The sequence below is a fragment of the Agelaius phoeniceus genome, chromosome 1, assembly GCF_051311805.1.
Source record: "Agelaius phoeniceus isolate bAgePho1 chromosome 1, bAgePho1.hap1, whole genome shotgun sequence".
In the NCBI taxonomy this organism is placed as follows: Eukaryota; Metazoa; Chordata; class Aves; order Passeriformes; family Icteridae; genus Agelaius; species Agelaius phoeniceus.
In genome coordinates, this window is record NC_135265.1 from 92,036,143 (window position 1) to 92,058,596 (window position 22,454).

Here is a 22,454-nt window from a genome sequence, read left to right on the forward strand (position 1 = left end):
AGAAAAGGCAAATAAACCCAGGCTGAGTACAGAATTAGTGATGAGGTATTGCTCCCAGGACCTGATCAGTCATCTTTGAGCTATGCTGTTCCATGTAGAATAAACAGTGTCTTTGTGTATTCCTACATTGCATAGTGAGCCTGTCACCTGTTTTACCCTGAAAAATCTGAGATTTCTTACTTAGATTTGAAACCAGAGAATGAAGAATAAAAACGAATCATTAATTCACAGCTTAGGACTGTGAAAAAAAAGTATTTTTGTCAAGATTTCAGTAAATCTTGATCTCACATGAGGTGCCTTATTTCTTAAGCTGTTGTATTGTAGTAAAAAGAAATAAAAGATGGAAAGAAATTAATTGGGACTGTAGTGTCCACTCCACACTGGGAAATCTTCATCTTAAAGCTCACCAATGGCCCTGCTCCCTATTTCCAGTAGAGTGAAGGGTTCCTATTCTCCCAAGAGCAATATTGCACATTTAAGGTACCTTTATACTGGAGATATTTTTTTCCCTCTTTTCATCATTAGAGGCAGAAGAAAAAATAATAAAACAGATATTTAAAGACCAAATGTAGACAGAACAGCTGTAGTTTTAGCATGTGTTAGCTGGATGAAATCTGATAAACAAACAATACTAATAGAATGATAATAGTTTTGGGCAGCCAGCCAGGAACACGCTGTTGTGAATAGGTCTGGAAAGATTTTTTTTTAAATGTTATTTGGCAATATAGCCTGTTTTATCAAAGGTGAAGTATTTTGTGCAGTTGTTGGTTTCCATTAGATTTTGAGGATAATCTGTTATAGGCAAGAAACAAGGAAATTGGGTACCAAGAGTATGAGCATAGGAAACCTTGGTTTGGGATAAACAATAATGCTGTGACTGAGGAAGAACAGGGATTTGAAGCTGAATTCTGGTATAATCCAGGCCAGTAGCCAAATGCTAAGCAACTGAGTGTGGCAGACAAAAATACACAGCCTCTTTTGTAATGTGGTTCCATTTTTGAAAATGTTCAAAAGATTTTGTCTCTTATTCTGTTTGGAAATCGAAACAAAATTTGCAGCAGCTTCACTTGATCTGACATTTAATTTCAATGCTTTGTTCAACCTGTAACAATAAGCAGAACACGTGTTAGGTGCAAATTATTTGTGTTTAATATAGATCTGAAAATAGTTTCTGGAGTGTAGAAAAATGAATTACTGATTTTTTAGGCTCTAACAGATCTTTTCAAATGAATGGTCAAAAAAAATATGCAATGAAAAGAGGATGGCAATTGTTTATTTTCCATTAACAGTGAAAGAATCAAGTTAAGCCTAATGATAAATCTTTTATTTTTGACCCCATTTTAAAATGGGATCTTCTGTTGGAGATGATTCTGCCTCATGTTCACCTGACTACCTTCTGAAACTCTGAACCCTGAAATCTCTATTAACTTTACTGATTGCACTGTTGATCACTGAATTGAAGGACATTTTCCATAACTTTATCAAATACTTCATTGTCTTGTAAGTAAGGTTAATGTCATGGGTTTGTGAGGCAGTATTTATTAGAACTTAAAATGGATCCCATTACTTGGAATGAATTTCATATGTAATTATATTTTACTCTGGACACTAATAACGACTCTATTTCCTGTTCACCAGAAATTTTGTTCTAAGAATTCATTTAATTTTTTTTTTTTTCTATAGAGTTCATAAATGAAGGCTCTTGCTGGTGAAGTTAATATTCTATGTTGAGAGGCAGGTGAAGCAATAGTGCTAATGTCTAGGTTGTTTCCTTCCCTTTTAAAAATTTTTTTAGCAGATCTGCTACAATTTTCAGCTACTGTTTATTCTTTCCATGACCTAAAGACAAAAAAGCACCTGTCAGCTGAGAATGGTTCATAGAATCATAGAATGGCTTGAGTTGGAAGGGACCTTAAAGATCATCTAGTTTCAAACCCATCTGCCATGGCTAGGGACATCTTCTAGTAAATCATCTTCCTCCAAGCCTTATTCAGCCTGGACTTGAACATTTCTAGGGATGGGGCATCCACAACTTATCTGGGCAACCTGTTCCAGTGTCTTACCACCCTCACAGTAAAAAAAAATAAATAAAATCATCCTAATACCTATTCTCAATTTAAAGCCATTCCCCCTTGTCCTATCGCTTCATGTCCCTAAAAAAAAGTCCCTCTCCTTTTGTACCTTTTAGGGACTGGAAAGTGCTACAAAGTCATTCCAGAGTCTTTCCTTCTCCAGGCTAAGCAGCCCCAATTCTCTTAGCCTTGTCTTCTTGGGAGAGGTGCTCCAGCCCCCTGGTCATATTTGTGGTCCTCCTCTGGACTCACTCCAGCAGGCCACATTCTTCTTACACTGGGGGCCCCAGAGCTTCAATCACTGTTCCTAAATCACCATCCTAATCTACAGACTTTTTGGGATTAAAAAAGTTTAATATCAAAAGACCAAACTTTATAGTCTGGTCTGACTTGCATTCAGACATCTACAAGGTTATGTTGTGAGTATTTTGGGCTGCCCAAGAAGGAAACAGGACTGAATGCTCCTTTTCCATCAACCTGTAGGCACACATCTTCCAGCTGAAGTGCTTCTCATACGAATTTTGTCTAAACCAGTTTCTCTCCTCAAAAATATTGATTAGTTCAGTAGCCAGAACTGCTTCCTAAAATGTCTCCAGAGCAAAATGCAGCTGAATATCAGTCTTGTTGTGATTAGATTAATTCACTGGAATGCCATCAGCATTGAGGCAGGTGCCTTCCAACCTTGAGACCAGCTGGAAGTGCTTTTTTCTGTAAACTCCCAGGTGCCAAGAGGCAGTCAGTGAAAGCAATTTCAGACACAGAATTAATGAAGGTAACAGCTGATGATATTGGGCAGCAGTGTTTGACAAAACATCTGATTTCAAAAGGAACAGTATCTTTAATCACATGGGTAATATGTTATGGATTATGAAAGGGATGCTCATCCATGAGATCGATTCTTGTCCAAGGAGTTTAATACAATGTGTATCTTCATATTCCCATTTGGATGAGGCATCCTGCCCATGTACCACCTAGTGAGACATCACAGATATTCTCCCAGACCTTTTTTTTGTTCTTGCAGCTGTCATAATGAAAGCCTTTACTCATTTTTTAATTTTGAGTTTTATTTGTTGTAACAATGAAGTTTGTCCAGTCCCATAAAATCTTCTGAATGATGGAATCTCCAGAGCTTTCATTCAAGTAATTATTTAAGAATATGATATGACAGGTAAAAATGTAACTATCTACCACTGCTGAAAAAGCATCGTTTCTTTTTAACATTTTCTTCTTTAGTCAACTTCTGCCTTCTTTATGTCAACTTATCACCTGTGCTGTTTGGGGATCAGGATTAGGGCATAGCTACAGGGGGAGATTGCCACTATGATTTCTAGGTCCAGCTCAGAATCTACTTCCTTGCTGTCTGTATCTAGACCCTCATCACCAGCAGCTGTACTGGTAAATTGTCAAGAAACAGTATCTTTGTTTCTTGATCTTTATTACTGTGTTTTTCTTTCCCCTGCTTTGAAGATCTATGCAGGCAACTGTCAATGAAATTGCTGCACTTACCTTCTTCTATTGACATATTTCCCAAATATATAGGTGCTTGTAAGCATTTCTGCAATGTTACTTCCACATGCTTTTCCTCTAAGTCATCTATCAAAGCTGATTAGACAATACATTTTGTGCATTGGGGTGAGAAAAGGCATTCTAATATATCCCTTTTCTTATTATACAGGCTATCGAGTATTTAAGGTTCACTCTATTATTCTTCTGGAATAATTTTTTCTTGTTCTTATTTCAAGTACTGTTATGGGATTAAAATTTATTCATAACTTCGCTAGAGGCAAGATCAAGTTCAGTGGCAGTTTGACTGCCCATCTGGATAAGTTGGCTTGTATAGTAAAGTTACTGTGAATTAACACTTAATCTAAATATTTATATTTTATAATTACCATTCTGTTAAAAATGCAGTTTGCTATGCTTCAATCTGTTCTCTGTCTCTGGGTTAAGAGTGTATTGTTTCATTTGTTACGTGACATCATCTAATGCTCAAGAGTGGCAGCAGGCAAATCTTTTAACTCTTCATTATTCATTAGTTTCTGTTCTGGTTCTTCTAGCTCCTGGGACCATCAAGTCATCACAAGCTTGAACTTGACTATCATTATTGCTGGCACAAGCTTGTCAAAGCATTAGAGCTGGCAAGGCACACAAAGGAGTGGTGTGTGGTGTCACAAGTACACATTGCTGCAAATCATCATCTTCCTGAGTTTTGTTCTTGTTATTTTTGTACAACGAGGTTCTGTGTGTGCAATCCTGTACCATTGTAAGAGTATTTTTTATGGAGCTTTCTGATGTTCTGCCCTTTTCTTGGGAAGAATTATTTGCATTTTCCTTTTTTTGCAGAAAATATTGCTTTCTATCTAAGCATACATGACATGCAATCTCTAGTTATGATGATAAATGTTAGCACCAGTCAGTTGAATCAGCAGTTTATATCCTGTTTAGCAATGCTGATTTATCAGCATAATTTAACTTTCTAGAAAATGTGCAAGAAATAAAAGTGATATCTGCTATATATGAAATTCTCTCCATCAGGACTAGTTTTGCAGCAACAGGGCACATTAAAATTTCTATCAATCATTAGTAAAGTACTTGTACAAGCCTATTGCAAAAACCTAGGAAAACTAAGCTAATCTCTGGTGCTCAGTAAGCTGATTTCCCCATTTGCAAGCATGAATCAGTTCTCTTGCAGATTACATTTTATTCAAGGGAGGTTTCCCTGTTACCTGAAAGCACTTTAATTTCCTTTTCTTTTTATACCCATTATATAATACTCCATGAACAAAGTGTGTAGAAATTAAACTCCAAATAGCCACTTCCTTTCCCTTCCGCCCTCTCCAGCAGGTGAGGGACAAAGGCAGAGACCATGGGTTGAGATAACAATTTACTGAAAGCAAACAACAGTGGACTGAGAAATGCCCAGTAACAGCAACAATAATAATAACAAAAGCATACAACAGGAGGAGGTGCTTTACACACAAAAAGTGTTCACCACCTTGACATAGTCCTGGTGTGGCTGCTGGGACAAAGACGATGGTGGCTGCTCCCACACACAGCAACACGTGGTTTCCCCAGCAAAGACAGGGTGGCAGGTGCTCCCCACAGCACTCTCCTTGTCCCTGAGCTGGGAACAGGAAAACAATGGACAGCTCCCAAAAGCTAGATTTTGTCCATTTTGAGCCACACTGCTGCTTTGGAGGCTGGACTCAATTCCGCGCAGCTACGGCTGGCACTGGCATTTCCGCCTTTGACTGCTCTGTCCAGGCCCACTTGGCTTCTTTCAGCTTGGGCCAGACTCAGCTGAGGTCTACGCATTTGGATCTACAATAACTTTGCAAAGGATTACTGTTGCTGGATTACTTTAGCTGATACAGTCCATTTAAATATGACTCCTTAATAGACCTGCTGCCTTAGATGAGGGCAACTGTTTACCCAGGGATAATTCTGCTCTTTTATTTTTCCCAGACTTCTGTACCCTACTACAGTGACAAAAATTAAACAAATGCTTCCTAGAGAAAGTAAAACAACTGGACAGAATAAAATTACTTGCCATTTCTGGTGCCTTCCTTTCTCTCTGCAGTACATGAGACAGCAGTGTGGCTTCATTCAGCCTTCCAGCTTCTGGACTCAGATATGGGATATATACATGGGATGTATGGTGTTGTTTCCTTTTCTAATTTTGTTTCAGCTTTCTAGTAATATCCATACTTTTTTACATAATTCTTAGTCTTTCCCATTGATTTCATTAGTGCTGCATCCCATTTTTTAAAATTAACAGTAGAGCTTATCATCTTGTCATACCTGCTTCTGTACTGACTTTAAGTTGGATGCATCATTACTTCCTTACACAGAAGCATTTGGAAGCACTTCAGACTGATGTTTCTCATTTAATCTACCACACCCCCTTTAAACTTAATATAGGGGTTTGAAGCTACCTTTTACTCCCCTTCTGCAGAACTGTTCCTTTCAGAATTTTTGTTTTAGCATCCTTTTTCTTTCACATCACTATCCAGTGCTAATGACAATGTTTCCATGAAAATGTGTGGATTTTCAACTATATTAACATTTTCAAAAAATATTATCTTTCTTGGGAAAATTTAATTAATCAACACATATGCCTGACCCCAAAAACTTCCATAATAAAATCTTTCTGTATATTTTTCAGTTTTTCAGCAGTCCACCAAAGTCTATCCAATACCCTGGTCTATTTAGTTCTCATGTTGTACTATAGTTAATATTTTATAGCTCTTACTTGAGTGGTAAATATTATCTTATTTTCTATTTCAAAGTTTTATACTGCTTCATTTCAGAAATTCCCATCTGAGTCATGCCTTATGTTTCCCTACATACTCTCATTATAAGTTCAGACTCAGTTGCTCACAAATTGGAAGCAGATATTCTAAATATATTCTAAAGAAAGATTTCTCAGAGATAATCTAGGAAGTAGATGCAGGGTTTTCTGACAGCATTCAAAGAGATATATATTTATATAATATATATAACCTTTTTTAAAGTCTAGGTCTACATACACATATGCACAGAACCTGTTTATATATGCACACAGACAAACAGCACACCCACAGTTACGATGTATCACCCAGTAGCTGTCCACTGTGTCTTCTGCTTTATAACAACTTTAAGAAACTTTTTTTTCCTTTTATTCATCCTTTCTTGAAGTTTGAATTTTGGCCATCACCTTTTAGCAGTTCTGTAAAATAATTTTCTGTGAAGGAATGACATCATACATCCCACAGGTATTTATTGCTGAGTTATAATCCTGCATATAAATGCTTATCTCTCACTCCTCCTGAACATGGAGAGGCAAGCATAAACACCTGTAAAAAAAATTATAGAGCAGTGTATGAATATGTATGCTTTGAAAATGCAATAATGTGAAAAATAGAACTTTTGTAGTTTGCAAGGAATTGTATGAACAATATGTTTGCCTTTGCTAAATTATTTAGTTATCAATATAAATTCTTGCAATAAAAAGCAGGATGACTTTCAGTCCTGTAGAATGAAGTTAAGAAACTATTAAAAGTCTTTCAATATGCAAGTTTCAAATCAGCCGTGAATAAACAACTTTAGCCCTAAAATACAGGGGAAAAATGCTCAGTTAAAAAGAGGTTTACAATCTTAACACATATGTGCTCTTACTTGCTTTCTCACACTAAATAAAGGGGGTTTTATGAGTATTTTCCTTATATTTTCATATAGCTGTGCTATCTCACATACTTTTTCCAAAATGTCAGTTCATTTCTTAATATGATCTTTTTATTATCACTTTTTAGAACATTATGAGGTTTCATTTCATTTTTCATCCTTGACCCTCTCAAAGCAGAATATTGAGTGCTGGCAATTTTGGAGTTAAGTTCATTGCATGTCCCAAACACTTACAGAGATAATTTTATGAAAAATTAAATATTTTTAATGACTTACCTTTTTCAGAATATTTCTCCATCTCTTACAAGGGTCTTATTAATTGTCAAAGTGATGCAGAATGAGACTAACCATGATACATGTGATGTTTGAAAGACCTCTGAATACATCCTACAATATAGGAATTGTTTGAACATTAAATTTTCCCATTTTTTATTTTAACAAAAACTTTATTTAAAAAGAAAATGAAGAGGTGAAGAGGACTTTTTTTTTTTTGTAATTTAGACATCATTAGTTTTGCACTTAAACCTGGATTTGTCTCATCTCACCTCACATGGCAGAGAAATCTCTTATGAAACTTCATCTTTCTGTAAGCAATGAAGAGAGGTAATGTTTTGCTTCTTTGCTTCCAAGGAAATTTGAGCAATTAGGATACTAATTTAGACCCTTTAAGTCACTAAAAAAATCACAAAGGATGATTTTGAATTGTCTTGCTTATATCATGGATCTTCACCCTAAAGCCAGCTCACACATATAGAGATGCTTCTCATTACTGTGGACCTTTGTACTACTGATCAGAAAAAAATTCCATTCAATGTAATAATCTGAGCTAGGTGAACCTTGCAGATGTTTCTTGCCACTACTGTTCCTTCAGTGTTGCTCTTTGCTTCTTTTTCTTAAGATCAATCCAATTATGTTTGATCCAAACCCATAATGACTTGAAAAGCAAGTTCTTTGCAGTGAGCAGACTGCAAGCAGCTGAGCTGCTGAGAGGTATTCCTCTTCATGTTGGACTTCTAATGTCAAATTTTCTCTCTTTTTCAGTCAACAGTACAGGTCCTTATTTCCACCTTCATTGAGCAGTGAGTGCATGATGTTCAGCCCTACCAGGCTAAATAGAAAATCTGACTAGGTCTACCTGGCAGATGCCAATTCTTCTTTCCTTGTGGGAATGGTTTTGGAAAATCAAGATGACAATATATCATAGCACCTCATATTGCACTTTTTAAATGAAATATAGTGAAAGTCCAGTTGCTACATTAAAAATGTTTTACCTCAGAATTATGTGACAATTACATTATTCATTATCTCCTGACCGGTGAAGAGAAAGGATCTTCTATTTTGAATGGTACACTGTAAACTGTCTAGGTTACGCACACTTTAAGTTGTTTAGATTTCTTTTAATTAGGAAAACCAACTACATTCAGGCCATTATAACAATGCAATTTATTCTTTGTGAGTCTAAGATCAGACAGAGAATAAGTCCTGTTTCTGATAGGCTAAATCTAGATTTTTTATAAGAAAGAAATAGAGAATATAAGAATATGAGAAAGAAAATTTTTTTTCTTCTTTTTGAAGAAAAGACTTGAACTGGTTTTTCAGATTAAACTTGTCTACTCTAAATTTCAGAAAAGGTTGTCTAACTGAAGTATATTGAAAGCTTGACTTAAAAAGTGAAAACTTAAAGCTATGGTTGATATACAGTCTTGAATTCACCTACATTTTCTGACTATCTATTGATTTTGAAAGTCTTTAAATAATTGTATCAGGGAGCTTATTTTGTGTCAGTCAAACCAATTTGCATTAAAACAGTACTTTAAGAAACCTCAACCAAAAATCCTGGCTGAAAAAATGCTTGAGAAGTACATTCCTAGAAGCCTAAAAAGAACCGGAGGGAATGACCAGAAGTATCTTTGGAATAGGAGTGTTTTCAAAAGTGAATGTGTAGGCATTCTCTTAAAAATGCTTTCTGAGAAACATTCACAAAAACATGCTGCCTTTAACTTGGGCAGAAGAATTCAATGAAGTTTTCTGTTTGGTTTTGTATGTTTTAAAAGGTTTCCTCTTTTCTTTTGTAATGAGCATTCTCTCACCATGAACAAATTTCAGTGTTTTAGCTATTGAATCCTCTTTTATAGCACAAACCACAGGGGGCCTGCTTCAGTGAAGGAAGCTGAGACCCAAGTAAACTTCTGAGTTTCAGCCTTGGCTAACATAATGATTTTCTGTTTTTCTGTTACCTTGAGCTGTTTTGGTACATGAAGACAGGAAGAAGTACTACTGGAGATTTACTCAGTAATTTAAGATATATAAGGCTTTGAGAAAATAATATTCTCTTGGAGATATTCTCAACTTTTACAAAGAGAAATTGATGGGGAATTCATCATAGAGATTTATTCCCTTAGGCCTTATTGCTATGTGTAATATACAAGATGCATTATTTTAAACAGAGGATTTTACAGCACTGACTTTTAAAATTTCCTAGTTTAATTTTTCAGCAGGTGGTTTATAGAGCTAAAATATTTAAAAAATCTCTTTAAAAGTAAATGGTACTGGTAGGACGTCAAGCTGTATGAAGATGAAATTTCTCTGCATGACAGCAATGCACAGATTGTCTTGTTGCACTGAGAAAAGCAAAGATTTTTTACTGACTGCTAGATGACTTATGGTGACTTTCATTTTTTTTTGTTCTTTGATTCTTTTCCAGCTTTCATTTGCAGCAACAACTCCAGAGCTGGCTGATAAGAAAAAATATCCTTATTTCTTCCGGACAGTGCCATCTGATAATGCAGTGAATCCAGCAATTTTGAAGTTACTCAAACATTATCATTGGAAAAGAGTAGGAACTTTAACCCAGGATGTACAAAGGTTCTCTGAGGTAAGGTTTGCATAATTTATAGAACACACAGAGAGATACTAATATCAGATTTCTAAGGAGTTAGTTCCTTTATTAATAGCAATTCAGGAAAAAGAGAAAGTCCCACTGTTTCAGTCCTGTTTGGCTTTCTCTTAGTAGGTCAGATTTGCTGTACTGAAAAAGCTTAATTCCCTTCTGGGGTTTATTTGAGTGTCTGTAACGAAAGTTACCCATTCTTTTGCATGTCTGTTTTTCTCACACAAGATCATTGCACCCCAGTGCAAAGGTTCCTTTATACTCTTTGATTTGCAAAAACATATGTTTTAGAGGGAGGCTTGTATTCTGACTCTGGTTCCCTTAAAAAGGAGAATAAATACAATCTCACCATGTTCCTTTTGTGCTCTGATTTATTACAAGCATCAATCTGAGCACTGAGGAACAAAATCTGGTAAGTCTGTGGCTGAAAATATTGGAGGAGCTTACTGAGACAAAAATGTCTGAAGCCCCCAGAACTAGTAAGATCACATACCATGCACCCCACAGATCTTTCAAGTTTCACCTTGAGCAACATTTTCGTCATAGAAATTGCAATAAAGTATGGACTAAATGCCATTATATGGTTTTAACAACTGAATGAAAGAAAATATATGTAATGAATCAGAGCAAGACAAGGAAAAGATTTGCCCCATTAATTATTAGAGAGGTAAAACTAACAGAGACATGCCTGATTGTTTGGTTGTTGGAAGTTTTTTCTTCCTCAGCATGGGTTTTATAAAAGACTGACTGCGCTCTGAAGACCAGCTTAATTAAAACTGGGGAAGAGGGATAAGAACAGGTTAGAGTCATCTTGGATGAATAAGATATTTTCAAATTGTCTGGCACAATTAATTCACTATAGAATACTTAAGAAATCTTAGACTCTTCCCTTATGAGCTTTGAGAATTAAAGGATAAAAAGTAAATTAATTATAGAGGGAGGGAAGAAACATTTGTGTCTGTCTTTCCAGAAAACACACAAAGGCCCTGGGAATAATAGGCCAGTCAGGTTAAATTTGATTCCTAGAAAGACACTTGAGCAAATAATCTGTTTGGAATCACACAGGAGATAAAAAGATGCTAAACAATGGTGAAAATGGATTTGTCAAGAATAAATCATGTAAAGCAATCTGATTTCCCTCTGTTACAAGGTAACAAGTCTCAAGGAGGTGTGATAGGTGATGTGCAATATTTCATGACTTATAAAATGTTAAAAATGCTCCTAAAGAAAAGTAGGGGATACTTAATTTTGGTGAAGATACTGTAAGAGCAGTCTAGTCTCTAACCAATATTTCTGCAGCAGATGTTAATTGACATCAGGTCAGTAGAATATTTGTTTTTAAAACAAATGCTGAAGCAAAAAGTCACCAAAAAGTATGGTATGCTTTACCCTTCTCTGTCTTGGAAATAATTTCAGAGAATAGTTATCAGTGGTATACTGTCAAACAAGAAGGATGAGATTCTGTCAAATGGTATTCTCTAGAAAGAGATAAGGTTTTCTCTAGATAGTATGATAGAGAGAAGGTTTATTAAATTGCATTTGATACCTACTTGGGAAAAGCTGCAAGTACTTTGCTGAGGACAGGATTGAGTTTCAGAATGATATTGATACTGGCTTAACTCCAGGAAGCAGCCAAGCACCACACAGCCACTTGGTCATTCCCCTGCGAGCAGGTTTGGGGACAGAATCTGAAGGGCAAAATCCAGAAAACTCAGGGGTTGAGATAAAGACAGTCTCATAGGGAAAGCAAAAGCCATGTGCACAAGCAAAGCAAAACAAGGAATTAGTTCATTGTTTTGAACAATGTTCAGCCATATCCAGGAGAGCGGGGCTCCATCACACATAACAGTTGTTTAGGAAGATAAACACCATCACTCCAAGTGTCCCCCCCTTCCTCCTTCTTCCCCCACTTTATCTGAGTATGATATCATATGGTCTGGAATAAACCTCCTGTCAGTTTGGATCACCTGTCCCACCTGTGTCTCCTCCCAGCCCACCACACAACCCCAGCCCCTTGCCAGCGATGCAGCATGGAAAGCAGAAAGGCCTTCACTCTGTGCAAGCCCTACTCAGGAATAACAAAACCATCTCTATATTATCAACCCTGTGTTCAGCACAAATCCAAAATCTCAGAATCTCTGCTGGTCAGAGTGACTCTGAGATACATACAAGCTTCTTTTTCCCAGCCCGGCAGCTGAAGAAGGAGTCAGGATTCTTTTGTTGTTCTCAAGGTTGTTTATTATTTCTTATCTATAAAATTCTTTCTCTGACCCACCACAGGTCTGTCTGGTAGGTCAGGGTGAGGCACACTGCCCATTCTTGGGGCAGTGTTATCTTTTTATACTAAAAACTATGTGTACATTATTTACCATAACTTCTCAATACCTATCACCTATGTTAGACAGTGAGTTTCTACTCTAAACCAATCTAAAAGTGCCAACATCACCCAGAAGATGGGGGCTAGGAAGAAGAAAGAAAAAGGACAAGGCACACCCAAATTCCTCCATCTTAGGACCCTGAGCCCCCATTCTAAAAACTTCAAAAATCTATTTTTCACCGTGTGATAAATTAACTATCATTCTACTGAAACTTTCTTGGTTTGTAATTCTTCATATAAAGGTTGGTAATTGTTTCCATGGGTCAAGATCAAAGGCACAGGGGTCGTGGGCTCTGTGCCAAGGTCTCTGAGCACCCCAGGCAGGATCTCGAGTCTTTCAGGGCAGCCAGAGGAATTTTGTGGGTTCTGACACCAAAACACAGACCCATACTGGACACTGTGAAGAAAACTAACTCTACCCCAGTCAAAACCTTGATAAAGGTTTTAATAAAAACAATATTTAAGTGAAAAAGTGCAAAATGGCTATGTAGGCAGCAGATCTCCAGAGAAAGATATGGCGAGCACTACAATGAACCACAAATAGAATAATGGGCAAGACATTTAGACTCCTTAATTTACTGTAAAAAGTAGAAAGGAAGCAAAGAGCTCTTGTTGCACCATCCCAATGTAATGCAATATTGACACTTAAGGCACACAAAGTAAAGTATAACTCTACGTAGTGATCATTAGGTGGAAGTTGGAACATCAGGTCTAATATCATTTTCAAGAGGGAAGTAGATCAGAGAAATCTGTAAAAAACATTGGGTCACTTGGGAACATTTAATGATACAGATTAGAAGTGAAAAAAAGTCAAATACAAAGGGTAGATTGTTGAACTTTTGTTGTATAGGGTTTTTTAGGATAAAATGAAACAAACACAACACAGGGATTCTTGGTCTTCCTCTGGGACAGCCAGAGGGACTTTGTGTCTGTCAGGGTCACTTAAGAAGTCATAAAACTGCATCTTTCAAGGGTTTTCAAGAGTGCTGCACTTGAGTTCAAAGTCTCTCCATTTCTCTTGAAAGGTAAGCAACAACCTTCTGTGTCTGCAAACCCAATTTTCTTGATTCATTACCACTTTCAAGTAGTGCAAGATTCAGTTAAAGCTTCCTTGAATTGCAGTGATTTTTATATAGCATGTTGAGTCCAGTGTCTTCAAAATGATTAGAGCTTGATTTTTCCTTTTTCAGCTCCATGTAGAGTTTTTCCCTTCCCCATACAGACAGTGAAAGTGCAGGAAAAACTGCAGGAACTAATTAAATTGCTGACTGGGAGCAGTGAGGAATGGGAATCATGAGCAGTAGAGCAGAAGATCATGGGATGGCTGGGCAGAGCCCAGTCCTGCTGCAAGACAGGAGTGCAGACCCAGGGATTGAGGCCAGGATTGGCCAAGTGTGCAGATCATCAGGCAAGTAAGTCCATGGCAGTGAAGCAGATCCAAGGCCAAGCTGGAAAATCAATCCACAAGTCAGGGTCGGGTCTGGTGTCTGCTGGATAGGTCTATGGCAGAGACTGAAGACACAGGACTAAAGGCTGGATAGAGCTCCCAGAGAAAGGACCATCAAGGCCTGTTAGCGACCCTCAGGTGCTGGTCAGCTGAAACTATAATTTTCCCTCTAAAGGAATATCAGGCAAAATTATTCTTCTTGACTTTTTTTGAAAGTGACAATAGTCAAATAGGATCTAAACTGTCTCTGTTGTAAAATGCCAATGAGCTTGGGATATGAATGGTCTCATCTATAAGGAAAATGCATTACATGCCATTAGATCAGAAGTAACTGAATATCTTCTCTTACTCTTATGCGAAATAAAATAATGCAACTAATGAATGGGATCTTTGGAGGAGCCTCTGTAGTAACTCAGGTGGTTTTACTCTTTACATTGAGACAGAGCAGTTCTTTCATTTTTCCATCTCCCATCTCCTAAACTGCATCAGTTTGACAGATCTCTTTCTCTTTTTTAATCTACAGCAGTTTGGATATCTATCTAAATTTCCTTCAGTGGTCATTCCACCTAAACACATGGGGAATTAGATGCTTGTTCTGACATAGGAACTTCATACCCCTGTAGTTTAGTCAACAGGAATCCTGACTGCAAATCTTTACCTGCCATCTAAGTTCAGGGATTTTTGGTGAGATGACTTTTTTTCCTTAGCTAGATCACTGTCTCTTGTCCCTCTGCAATTTGTACTTTGATCTTATCACCTGAATAATTAAAACTCACCTAACTTGTCTGCGGGTTAGCTGCCCCTTAAAATCATCAAGCTGTCTTTTTGGTTTACTTTGCCTTGTAATAATGAGGCAGTTGTCTCAATTACTTAGTTTATCTGTCTAACTCCAGTATATCTCTGGAGGCCATGATCACAGAGGATCTCTTGCTTCTATTTCAGTTGTTTCCTTTGGGAATTCTTTCCATTGGGCTTTGGGTTCTCACACATTTCCTTTTACTTGGTGAAAAAAACTTCTCTTCCTTATTAAAAAATGTTATATCTTCCTTCTTCTCCAGGTCACAAAGAGAGATTAAGGTTTGGTAGAGAGAATGGAGAACTTTATGCCACTGTGCTTTCAGTTCTTAGAACACACAGGCAATATCTATACATCTTATACTGCTATTGTGGCTTGACACTCCCTTTCTTGGCATTACTTGGATTCAAGGATTATGGCTTTTCAAGTGACCTGTATTTTATGGCTGCCAATAGATGAGCTCACTGTTAGCATCCTTTGTGAATTCTTCAGGTCTCCATAAATATCCTTTCCGTTGGGTTAATATTTCAATTGTGTAAGTTGACTTGGTATAAGAATAATGTACACACTTCATCAGTTCTGTTACTTAACTAGGACAAATTCATACCTACTGTGCTTCTGTGTCCTAGATTTTTATGGATTGCTGCCCTGTTTTCATCCTCTGGGAGAAGACTGTTTCAAAAGTTAATTCTGGGGCAAAGATTTATAAATGAGGTTACAAAATATTTCAGGATTTTCATCTCAAAGTGTTTGCTGTGGTATATAACTGTAGGGTAATTTAGATTGGAAGAGATCTTGGGAGGTCTCTTGTCCAACCTGCTGCTCAAAGCCAGTCTAGCTTTAGTGTTTCATAACCCTGAAGAGGTGTAGCTGTTTGTCCTTGTTCTGGGCAGGAAGGGTTAGTTTTTGCAGTATCCAGGAGGGAACATCTCCAGGATCCAGAAGTTATTCTCTACCACCTTGCCTCATTTGCTGGGATTTGGGGGAAGGGAGTCTCTTCCAGGGAGAAGGGGTCCCTTCCTCTGCATAGCATGGTGGAGGGAGCAGTCAGGAATTGTTGTTTCCATATGAATTGTTCACTTCTTTCTTGTGCCCTCTGTCATTAGTATTGCTGCTGTCACAGGACCTTCTCTTATCTCATTGCTGTTTCCAGTAAATTGTTCTTATCTCTCATCCCATGATCTTCAGCTTTTGTGCATCTTATTCTCCTCTCCATCCCACCACAGGGGAGGGTGAAGAGGGTGTGAGCAAGAGGCTCCTGGTTTCACTGGGAGCAGTAAATTGGAGAATAACATTACCGAACCACAACACTGTTGCACACACACAGTTTTCAGAAAAGGCCTGATTATATCCTGTTTCTGATTCACAGATGAGCTTTCAGCTGATTGAAACTTATTCAGTGGTTGGTGCCTCAAATTTTACTGCTGCCTGCAGTACCTGTTTGGGATTGTATTTTGAATTAGGCAAACCAAGCAATATTCCTGTGGTTTGTTGTCCTTCATGCTTCAGTGGGAAGAGTCATGGGAATAAAGCCATACTTAACTATCACTAAGTCAAAAGTTTTGGATGTCACCAGTACTGAAGAAATGTAAAGGCTACAGAATATTACTGGGAAAGAGAAAAATGTATACTCACCTAGTGGTTTTCAGAGAATGCTTTATTTGCCTATTAGTAATTCTAGTAATACCTTCCTTCAGTATTTTTCTGTTATTTCCTGGATATTTTTCATTTTATTTATCCACCTTTTTATTTATAATATGTTTCAAATTGGAAGCTGGAACTTGATTGCAATAGTACACTAAGAGGGCTTCCTTATTTTGTGATATAGACTGGCTTCAATTACTTCTTTTTGCAATCATGTCATGCTGAAATTCATTGAAACTGCATATTAACTTAGCATTTCATAGAATATTCATGATGTTTCTACATTTAAAAAGATATATATGCATTTTCCTCCCACTGAATACCTTGTCTGGGATTGTTTTTAAAATAAGTTAAATTCTGTTCATCTCAAGTGAATCTTTGTTTTTCCCTACTTCTTAATAGACATATCTTTATGTGATTTCTCTGCTTCTTCATGGAAATATTGAGAACTTGTAATGTAATTTTTTAAATGTAGGTGGCATTTCAAAAAAGCACAAGAAATGAGAAGTGTGCAGTATGATAATGAAATACATTAAGGATATCAAGATTAAATATTCTTTCCTGTGACTCTGTCACAGTCTTCATTGAGTTCAATAACTTCAAAATATGTCAGTGACAAAAACTTAAGAAAAACAAACCTTGTAAGTGGACAAAAAGGTATTTTTTTCTGAGGGACATGGTGAACACTATGGATTTCTTTAGATTATATTGCATTTTGTACACTGACAATTCAACTTCTGTGAAAATCAGCAGGCTGTCAGGGCCCATCTTACCTAAATTTAATGAATTTAGGAACTCTGTCTTCTCAACATAGTATATGTCTGTTGCTGTAGAGAAAGAAGGTAGAGATATTATTAATCTAGAGTTTTATTTATTGCAGCCTTGCTTTGCCACTGTGCAGTCTGCAAACTTGCATCTGAGTTAGTGGTCAGTTCTGATAAGAATTCACTGGATAAGCAGAGTCAATGAGCAAGTTTTTGTGTAGCTAAGAGGACTTGGGGAAAATAAATGACATAGCTGTTGGCCTTTCAAATTTCAGCCAGAAAACAAGCCTGAGACACCAGTTTTCAATGACTGTACGTATGCAGATTTCAAGGTGTGATTATGCTTTTTGACTTCTTAGGTTTGGCTTTTGAGGATCAAAAAGAGGAGCAGAGCTTTCTGCTCTCCATCACAATTGCCAAGAGGTTTTAGGACAGCAAGAAAAACATTACTTTTTGTCCATGAATGAGCTTGGAAGCCTCAAATATACCAAATAACATAAATGTTTAATCTGGGAGCTCTGAATAATACACAGGAATTTCATCCTAGAAGGAGTACTCTACCTTCAAATTTGTGATCAGAAAAAAGGAAAGGCAGAAGATTAGAGAGACACAGAAGGCAGTAAAAGGAAAATATGGGAAAAGCATGAAGAGAAGATATTGAGAGCAGGAAAACTGAGACATTATAAATGTAATTGCTTAACTATAGAACTCTTGAAAATATCTCTTCCTAATGCTTGCTTTTTTTCAAAGTGTCATGTGCCTGAGATCTTCTTTCATATTGCCTCATTCCAAATTCCTGGCTGATTTCTGTAGCAAAATCTAAGGAACAATTTATTTCAAGTTTTCTTGACCTTGCAGAGAAGAATTAAGTCCTCTATTTTTCTGTTTTATAACTATGCTTTCCTATAATTCAAGTTGATACATTAAGATCTTCACAGAAAGGCAGTCTCTGAAAGTGACTTATACTAATTAAAGGAAAACTGAAGTACTAGATCTAGTATGATTCTTCTGGGTCCTGGTAAATATTTAGAAGCCATGAGATTATGGCAAGGTCATAAGACTATGATATGGGAAATGGGGATAAACCAGAGAGACAGAACCTTAGCCCAGGTTTGTCCCTCTTCATAGGAAATGGTCTGTGTACATTCAGCTACAATCAGGGGGTCATTTTAGGTGAGAATTGTGAATAGTAGATAGAAGTGACTATATACAGGCAGCCTTTTAGTACCTTTGCAGATGAAGACTGCACAGCCTCCCTGGGAAACTTGTGTGAGTGGTTGGTGATCCTCGCTGTTGCAAAGCATTTCCTGATGTCCACATGGTACTTCCCGGGTTTCAGTATATGCCCTTTGATCTTGTCACTGGGCATCACTGAAAGAAGCCTTTCTTCATCCTCTTCACCTTCATGATCCTTCTCTGATCTCCCTCCAGTGTGCCCCTGTCTCTTGTATTGAGAAGCCAAGAACTGAACCTGCCACTCCATGTATGAGTTCAGCAGTGCTAAGCAGAGGAGAAGGATTACTTCTTCTGACGTGCTGTGACAACACTCCTTAATACAGCCCAGAATATTATTAGCTTTAATTGTCACAGGGGCCCATTGCTGGCTCATCTTCAACCTGGGGTCTACCAGGACCATCTCCACCAAGTGCTTTCCGTTGGGCAGATCCAGCATATATTGCTGCAGGTTGTTGTTCCTCCCTAGCCCTCGACTTTGCACTTCCCCTTGTTGAACATGAGGCTCCTGAGAGCCCATGGCAGTATGACCCTACTGTGTATCAGTCACTCATCCCAGTTCTGTGTCATCAGCTGACAACCTTGCTGAGGGCACCCTCTGCCCCATCGTCCCAGTCATTAATGAAGATGTTGAACAGGACTGGAGCCAGTACTGACCCCTGGGATACACTGCTACATTTCTGCCTTCTGGGCTCTGCCTAGACCTCATGCCACAGGGTGCAGCCTTTTGGGCCAGTTTTCAATTTACCTCACTGTCCATTTGTCCAGCTCATACTCTATTAACTCTATGAGAATCTTTCGGGACGATGTCAGAAGTCTTGCTGAAGTCTAGGTGGACAATATGCTCCATCACCTTCTCAAGGACTGATGTGGGGTAGACTGGCCTGTAGTTCCCTGACATTTCCTTCCCTTCAGTCTTCAGGCTCTTCTCCCAGTCACCATGATTGTTTGGTTTGGTGCAATACACTATCACCTACTTTGGTGTGCTCAGTAACTGTTTGCCTACAAGATCTCATTGGCCTCATTATCTATCCCTAGGAAAAGCTCCAAATAGTCCAGCAGTTCTGCCTCATAAAGGGCAACCCCACCTCCTCATTTTCCTCCCGTCCTCCCAAAGGAGCCTGTATCCCATTGCATCACTCAATTTACATGATCCATCCCACCTTATCTGTGAGCCCCATAAAATGTTAGCCCCACAGCAGCTCAGTGATGTCTAAGTCACTATGTTTATTCTCCATACTGCATGATTTAGTGTATGGGCACTACAGAGGGCAGCCCCACATGCTGATTTCCCAAAACAATGGGAAGATTTCTCCATAATAGTGCCTTGTAGGTGCATCCTTGCTTACATTTTGGAGGTGACCTGCTAAGGCTGCTTAAGCTTTGTTTTGTTGATTTTGGGATCTCTTTTGGTCATGTCACTCCAGGCCCTTCACTTATCAATCCTCTCTGCCCTTCACAGTCTCTTAGCACTTCTGATAACTAGCTCCCCTGTCATTCTTAGTTTAAACTGCCTCTTTAACAGGTCAGCCATTCTGCTGGAAAAGATAACTTTGTCTCACTCAGTGAGAGGGATCCCATCCCTCCCAAGCAAATGATGACCCATGAACAGGGTTCCATAGTTGTAGAAATCAAAACCCTCTCACCACAATCAGCTCCACAACCAGTTGTGGATATGTATTGCCAGCTGCCTGCTCCCCACCACCTTTCCCCTCACAAGCAGGAGTAAGGAAAACACCATGTGAGCCCCTATGACCCTGGCCAATGCCTATAGAGCTTGAAGTCACTTTTGATACTCTCCAGGCAGCATTATTGGTGCCCACACGGAAGAGCAGCAGAGAGTAATAGCAAGTGTCAGGAAAGCTTTGGCACCCTCTAAATATTATCCTGGATCCAGGTACCCAGAAAGCAGCAAATCTCCCTAGATCATAGGTCAAGTCCACAGATGAGTTCCTTTGCTCTCCACAGCAAGGAGCCACCCATTACTATTTCTTGTTACTTATTCCTGGTAGTCTTGCATGATTTAAGGTTAGGTTTAGGGAACCCAGATACTTTGCTTGAAAACGCATTTCAGTCATCTTCAGGATTCACTACACTACTGGGAGGGTAGTGAATCTGTCAGATTTGTAGACCTTTATGTGAGTCAGGAGTTCTCCTCTTGGTACCAGAGATCACTGACTTGGCGTGGGCAGCCTGAATCTCCACTGCATCTTGCGGTCCAGAGATACTGAAACTATAATGTGTCTGAAAAGTCTGTGTGTCTGTCTGTCTCTCTTTCATCTTTCCTGCTGTTGTGCAACCTATGTGTCAATACCACACTTGTGTTTATGATGATTTGAACACAGTCATCTGCCTCTTTCTCTCTTCTACTTCTCAGTTCTTCTTTTTGTGCTCTTCTACACAAGTTTCTCTGCTTATCTATCCTAGGATTCTAGGCTTGGCTCTTGAAGAGGCTTCTCCTGAGCACCAGCTGAAAGGATTCTTTACCCTCTGTAATTGGTGGTTGCAAGAGGGCTCTAAGCACCTTGGGTCAAGGACACCTGGTCATGTTGATTAGAATTTGCTAGAGCATTTTGGGGCCATGCTGGCATGGCTCTCCTTATCTCATCCTTGCCTGGCAGTAGCAGGCACCTTCATGTTTCTCAGAGGGTTCCTGAGTTTTCTCATCCTGGACCTTGTGCCCAGAGGTTCACAAGGCAAAGACCATGGACTGCTGCACAGGCGGCCGTATCTGTTTGGGACATGCGAAAAGCAAAGTCTGCATGGAGATAATAAAAAGAGAGGCAGAGGCAAGGAAAAATAAATCACAACATAGTTTTATTGAAGGAAAATTATGTCAGAGATGGTAAACTAATTGATTTCTTAGAACTATTAGAGTGGATTTTAATGCTTGGCTGAATTTTATTTTGGTTGATACAGTGCCCTGTAGGACCTGAGCAGAACAGGGAAGATTGGATGAGTGCAGGGAGTTCTAAGTCAGTTCAGAAGCACAGCCAGAGGGAAGGCTCCAGCAAACAACAGTACTTTTAGAATAAAGAAGTTGATAGTGACTTTTTTCTTTTTAAAGGAATAGCCCTGGGTTGGATTTTTTCCATTGTATTAATTCATTACTTTAGGGAGAACAACTTACAAACTTGTGAAAGTTGTAGATGACATAGGGAATAAAGAAATTCCCATTACAAAAAAGAAACCCAGATCATCACAAGGGTTGTTCTGTATGATCTTTTTAAAAGGAATCAGAAAATGAAGTGTGGTAGGCTTTACATGTGGTAAGGTTTCCAGATACTACTGGATTTTAATTAAACAGATTCCAGCTGATGCAGATCATAAGACCTTGAGGATGGTTTCAAATACTCTCTTTTAAACTCTCTTCCTTTGGATCATTATAGCTGTTGCCTTAAATATTTTATTGCAGATTTAAATTTTAGTTCTGTAAAATGTTTTACAGCCCCTACAGCATATGAAGAGACTTCCCATGTGTGGATATTTTAAATCCATGTATCAACTCTTTGGTTGTACTAGGCAGTCCCTTTCAGTGATAAATTCTTGTGGATTTTATACACACCCCATTCTTAACAAGAAACTCCTTTCCTTGTTCTTTCTTAGATCCAATCAACCAGAACTGTACGTTCCTTCTGCAAGTGAAAATTTTTGATTTCCCTAATCAGTGTTCACCTTATGCAGAATTTACTTAAGTATAGATTTTTTTTTTCTCTTTGTTAGAAAATACAGAATTACTCAGACTCTGATTATTGAAAATTTTATTATAATAATCATACTGTTATGATACTGAAGATACACTTGAAAGTGTTTTAATTTTTGCCAAATACCTCTTTTTTAGTCCAGCTCAGACAGCTACTTGTGCATTGTATTAGTATTACCTGGCTGAATGAATGCATGAGGACTTCCAGCATACAGATTTCTAAACTTTGACTGCAATCAATACTGTCAGAACAAACTTGAGATCAACCCTTTCTGTAAATGTCAAAAGCTAAATGACATACATGTTAAATAGGAGTTAAATTCACTAAAACTGTTGCAGTGGCTCTCTTGGCTTCTTCTCCAGAG

At 38.1% G+C, this 22,454-nt stretch overlaps 1 protein-coding gene across 1 annotated transcript in view; it reads left to right on the forward strand.

Annotated features, from left to right (window-relative positions):
• GABBR2 (gamma-aminobutyric acid type B receptor subunit 2) overlaps nt 1-22,454 on the forward strand; it is a 457,779-nt gene that overhangs the window by 173,276 nt on the left and 262,049 nt on the right. The window contains exon 4 of the mRNA XM_077183158.1: nt 9,940-10,110. Coding sequence (XP_077039273.1) covers nt 9,940-10,110 — 171 coding nt within the window. The remainder of the gene's footprint in view (nt 1-9,939; nt 10,111-22,454) is intronic.